Source organism: Scyliorhinus canicula, chromosome 1 (genome assembly GCF_902713615.1).
Source record: "Scyliorhinus canicula chromosome 1, sScyCan1.1, whole genome shotgun sequence".
Classification (NCBI taxonomy): domain Eukaryota; kingdom Metazoa; phylum Chordata; class Chondrichthyes; order Carcharhiniformes; family Scyliorhinidae; genus Scyliorhinus; species Scyliorhinus canicula.
The window spans coordinates 252,918,426-252,924,425 of NC_052146.1; the positions used below are offsets into that span (position 1 = coordinate 252,918,426).

The window sequence follows — 6,000 nt, forward strand, 5'->3', positions numbered from 1 at the left end:
GGAGGAAAATTATGCGTAGAATCAAAGGAAGCAGGTGAGATCCTTAATGAGTACTTTGCATCGGTATTAACAAAGGAGTTTTACACATTGATTGGTGGTGTCTCAGAGGGATATGTGAACACCTTAGAACAAGTCATTACTACGAGGGAGGAAGTGTTAGGTGTTTTAAAAAGCATTAAGGAGGCAAATACTCCGGGGCCAGGTGGCATCTATCCCAGATTACTGAGGGAGACAAGAGATGAAATCGCTGGGCCTCTAACCAAAATCTTTGTTTCCTCGTTGGCCACAGATGAGGTCCCAGAGAATTGGAGGATAAGCCAATGTTGTCCCGTTATTTGAGAAAGGGTAGCAAGGAGAACCAGGGTAATTACAGTCCAGTGAGCTTGACGTCAGCGATAGTGAAATTGTTGGAAAAGATTCTCGGAGATAGAGACGGATTTCTCCGTCCCACCACACCAGTTTCTGGTGCGGCATGCCGTCGAGATTCTCCGTTTTGCCAGCTGATCAATGAGTTTTCCCATTGTGGCAAACCCCAGGGGCTGCCGGCAAAACGGAGAATCTCGATGGCGAAGAATTCAGCCAAGGATCTATGTACATTTGGAAGTGAAAAGTCTTATTACCAAACATAGCATGGTTTTGTCCGAGGATGGTCATGTCTCACTAATTTGAGTTTTTTGAGGAGGTGACAAAACTGATTGACAAGGGAGGGGCTGTGGATGTTGTCTACGTAGATTTTCGTAAAGCATTTGACAACGTCCCTCATGGGGGGCTGGTGCAAAGATTTAATCACACGGTCAGGGCTGAACTAGCTGGATGGATTCGGAACTGGCTTGGCCAAAGAAGACAGAGGGTAGCAGTGGAAGGGTATTTTTCTGAATGGAAGTCTGTAACTAGTGGTGTTCTGCAGGGATCAGTACTGGGACCTCTGCTCTTGGTAATATATCTAAATTACTTGGAAGAATGTTGCTGGAGTTGCAGATAGTGATGAAGATTGTCAGAGAATACAGCAGGATATAGATAGGCTGCAAAATTGGGCGGAGAATTGGTAGATGGAATTTAACCTGGAAAAATGCGAGGTGATGCCTTTTGGTAGATCCAATTCAGGTGGGAGCTATAAAATAAATGGCAGAATCATCAGGAGCATAGACACATAGAGATATCTGGGCGTTCAGGTTCATAGATCCTTAAAAGTGGCAGCACAGATGGAAATGGTGATAAAGAAAGCATATGCCATGCTTGCCTTCATCGGACGGGACATAGAGTATAACGGTTCACAAATTATGTTACAGTTATATAGAGCATTGGTTAGGCCACATTTTAGAATACGGTGTCCAATACTGGTTGCCACACTATCAGAAGGACGTGGAGGCTTTGGAGAGAGTACATAAAAGGTTTACCAGGATGTTACCTGTTATGGAGGGTATTAGCTATGAGGAAAGATTGAATAAACTGGGATTGTTATCCCTAGAAAGAAGTGGCTGAGGGGCGACCTGATTGGAGTTTTTAAAATTATGAGGGGTATGGGGTGCACAATTTGGAGGCTTTTTCCCAGGACGGAAATGACAATTGCAAGAGGGCACAAGTTCAAAGTGAGGGGAGATAGTGGAGGTGTGCGGGGTAAGTTTTTTTTTCACAGAGGGTGGTGGTGGCCTGGAATGCCAAGTGAGGTGGTTGAGGCAGTTATGTTAGCGACCCTTTAAGACTTATCTGGATAGGCACATGAACAGACGGGTGGGGCATAGAAGGATATAGGTGGTTGGTCTAGATAGGACACTTGATCGGTGCCGGCTGGGAGGGCCAAAAGGTCTGTTCCTGTGCTGTACTGTTCTTTGTATTGGAAGTAGAGATCGGGTGGAGGGATGTTACAGGAGGATGGGTGGGAGTGGGGTTTGGGGTGGTGGAAAGAGCTTTGAAAGTGTCGTCATGGGGATTGAGTGAAACAGCTGAACGGATCCGGCAGTCTTTTCTTTTTAGCAGATGGGTTTACGAAGGTCTGGGAAATCCAACCAACCAGGATTAAACTTAAAGTGGTGGTTAATTCTGAGGGACACAGCCTCATTTTAATATTTAACTGCCCAGCTTGCTTCCTCCAGGCAGATTTTTTACCTGTCCTACCTCGAAATGGGTTTTAAATGTTTACATTGCACCTGACATAAGCCCACCAAATTTCAAGGTACAAATACCCGCATCATTCCTGAAAGATGCAAGTCAGGTGGCTCAAAAATGGAAGCCTGGTGGAAGTTTTCAACAAAATCAAGCCTCTGGCAGTGTCTGTAATCTTTCGCTTGAGGGTCCTAATAATTCTGCAAATCAATGCCTTAATGGGCAGGGTGAGTCTGATTGTAAAATGCTATAGTTTATCCAAGCACATTTCCAACGGCTGATTAACTAATTTATGTAGAATTGTTGGGTATTATGGGTTAAACAAATATTGATAATGAGGCAGGTTTGTCTATTTCAGCACTACTGGTAAATGTGCAGTATCATTGTATCTGATGAGGGTTTTTATTTTCTCATTTTAGGTTTTGCAGACATTCCTGCTGTATCACATAGCCCCTACATATTGCGCAGGACAACCTTACTCAACAGAGCTAGTTCTGAGTTTGCCGTCCAGAGCAGGATATCGCCCCATAGGCAGACACAACATAAGGGAACTGCACAAACCTGTAACAAATCAGAGATGACAGCGGAAGACAGCCATGCACAACAGGTAACATTCAACTGATGCAACACTTCCTATGTTGACGTAATTGATATAGAAATATTGGTCTACTGGTGGCATGTGAAGAAACAAATGTGGCTAAAACTGATAAAATTTTAGCATTGTATACTATTTTCCAGTGTTGTGCAGTGAATTGGTAAAGGTGAGAGGCAGAGCTAATAAATTATTTGGCTAATCATTCCTTTTGTCCTGTGGCATTTTGTATAGGGTGGGAAGGGGTTTGGGGATCTGAGAGCTTGGAGGAGTGGCGTAAGAACGCCTTTTCGAACAAATGCAGTGCAGCAAAGGCCTTATTTTTAAAGTTCTCCTCAACATGGCTAGCTTTCCTAGCGGGCCACTATAAAACCCGCAGAACAGGTTAAATCGCAGGCTGCCAGCTTTTGTTAAGATACTTAAATTGTCAATCCTGCTGCTGGAATTGGCTGCCGCACCTTGTCCCACCTCCATTAAATTTGAAGGTTGGGATTGGATTTGAGATTTTTTGGCCAGATTTCAACCCACTTTTGGGAGTTAAACTTCACCCCTTTCTCAGTGTTATTTTTTTTCTCATTTCATTGCCCTTCAATTCAATTTAGGTCTTGCATCTGGTTAAATAAATAAATTATATTTTATCTTGCATTTTCTCCACTCTTCATTGTGGGCATTTATTATTTTAGATTCTGGACAGCTTTAGCAACTTGCTGCAGAATGTTAGGCGATCATTTGTCAAAGCTTTTCCTAAAAGTACATTTACAAATCATAGCACGGTAGCATAGTGGTTAGCATAAATGCTTCACAGCTCCAGGGTCCCAGGTTCGATTCCCAGCTGGGTCACTGTCTGTGTGGAGTCTGCACGTCCTCCCAGTGTGTGCGGTGGGTTTCCTCCGGTGCTCCGGCTTCCTCCACAGTCCAAAGATGTGCGGATTAGGTGGATTGGCCATGATAAATTGCCCGTAGTGTCCTAAAAAGTAAGGTTAAGGGGGGTGTTGTTGGGTTACGGGTATAGGGTGGATACGTGGTTTGAAGTAGGGTGAATCATTGCTCGGCACAACACGAGGGCCGAAGGGCCTGTTCTGTGCTGTACTGTTCTATGTTCTATTACATCTTTGGTGTATCACACAATTATAATGCAAACATATGACTGGCGGTTTTTCTCCATGTCTGCTGGTTCTGTACCTTCTCTTCTATGCATGTTGTTACTGTTTTCATGTTTATATCCTTCTGATTGCACTCCCTCCTTATCACCAGAAAATTATTTGTGATGTCTGCTCACATCAAAAGAAAATGTCACGTTTTGACTTTAATTATCATTTGTGTTCATCAGGACCCAACTGAATCTACTAGTTCCTCTGCAGAGTTATTCTGGAATCTTACCAGCTATGGCAGAGCCACCTCTCTCATCTTTAACAAACACTCAAAGAAAAAGAAAATGGGCTATGTACTTCTGCTGGGAAGCAATCACAAAAAACGTAGATGTTCACCGAATGCAAAAAGAAATCTGCAGAACAAAATAAACTACACAAGGAACAGATTACTGGGAGCAAAGAAAATGAAAACTGCAAAGTACAGTGAAACAATGCAGTAGAACTTGAAACAGTACTTGCAGGTGTACTTCCGGAATAGTACTTTACATTGTTTGGAGATGCAAAATAGGAAATACCAAAACTGAAAGTTCAGTGATTTAGAGAGATTATGGCCTGAAAATGTCTTCTGACATCACCCTTGAACGGGTATTCATTTTGAACAATTCAAACGTTTAAATATTCTATGATTTTGTAATCAAGCCATTCTTTCTGCATAAAGCTTAATTTTGTTTTCTAAAGTTGCAAAACTTTAAGTCTGTATATGTAGGGTATAATTTCACACCCAGTAAATGATTTCATAACCAGTAACAATCATCATTCAATACATGTGAATATATATTAATATACCATCATTTAAAACTGACTTTATTTGTGATAGTCAAATTTTCTTCTGTTGTTTTTGTTATATTTTCATCGTCAGCTGGTTTTGTCTTTTTCTAGTATTTGTATACAACTTGTACAGAAATGATTAAAACTAATAGAATTTCAGTTAAATTTGTGGCTGATTTTATTTGACAACTTTAGTTTCAATCTTTTGTAATGGTATTATCCATATGTATGGTAGTAAAGAGGTTATATTACTGAACTATTAATCCAAAGGCCTGGATAATCCAAAGACTGGGGAAAGGATATGGCCCAGTTGCATAAAATTTGTTTGACAGAATATAATGGAACAAGATGGGCCACCTGGCATCAGCCTAGACATAGAACATATATACATACAGTGCAGGAGGAGGGCCATTCGGCCCATCGATTCTGCACCGACCCACTTAAGCTCTGTTTTGGGGGCCGTTGCTGTTTGTCATTTTTATAAATGACCTGGAGGAGGGCGTAGAAGGATGGGTGAGTAATTTGCAGATGACACGAAGTCGGTGGAGTTGTGGACAGTGCAGAAGGATGTTACAAGTTACAGAGGGACATAGATAAGCTGTAGAGCTGGGCTGACAGGTGGCAAATGGAGTTTAATGCAGAAAAGTGTGAGGTGATTCATTTTGGAAGGAATAACAGGAAGACAGAGGGGCTAATGGTAAGATTCTTGGTAGTGTGGGCGAGCAGAGAGATCTCGGTGTCCATGTCCATAGATCCCTGAAAGTTGCCACCCAGGGTTGAGAGAGTTGTTAAGAAGGCGTACGGTGTTGTTAGCTTTTATTGGTAGAGGAATTGAGTTTCGGAGCCATGAGGTCATTGCTGCAGTTGTACAAAACTCTGGTGCGGCTGCATTTGGAGTATTGTGTGCAGTTCTGTCGCCACATTATAGGAAGGATGTGGAAGCATTGGAAAGGGTACAGAGGAGATTTACAAGCATGTTGCCTGGTATGGAGGGGAAGATCATATGAGGAAAGGCTGTTTTCGTTAGAGAGAAGAAGGTTAAGAGGGGACTTAATTGAGGCATACAAGATGATCAGAGGATTAGATAGGGTGGACATCGAGAGCCTTTTTCCTCAGGATGGTGATGTCCAGCACGAGGGGACATAGCTTTAAATTGAGGTGAGATAGATATAGGACAGATGTCAGAGGTAGGTTCTTTACTCAGAGAGTAGTAAGGGCGTTGGAATGCCCTGTCTGCAACAGTAGTGGACTCACCAACACTAAACGCATTCAAATGGTCATTGGATAGGCATATGGACCGATAAGGAATAGTGTAGAGGGACTTCAGAAGGGTTTCACAGGACGGTGCAACATCGTGGGCCGAAGGGCCTGTACTGTGCAGTAATG

General features: G+C 42.5%; 1 protein-coding gene across 5 annotated transcripts in view; it reads left to right on the forward strand.

Moving 5' to 3' along the window:
• Positions 1 to 4,773, forward strand: part of cenpf (centromere protein F) — a 132,824-nt gene extending 128,051 nt beyond the window's left edge. For all 5 annotated transcript variants that reach the window (XM_038811565.1, XM_038811600.1, XM_038811594.1 and 2 more), the window contains 2 exons: positions 2,523 to 2,710; positions 4,026 to 4,773. In XM_038811565.1, coding sequence (XP_038667493.1) covers positions 2,523 to 2,710; positions 4,026 to 4,286 — 449 coding nt within the window. In that variant the 3' untranslated portion in view covers positions 4,287 to 4,773. The remainder of the gene's footprint in view (positions 1 to 2,522; positions 2,711 to 4,025) is intronic.
• The last annotated feature ends 1,227 nt before the right edge of the window (positions 4,774 to 6,000 follow it).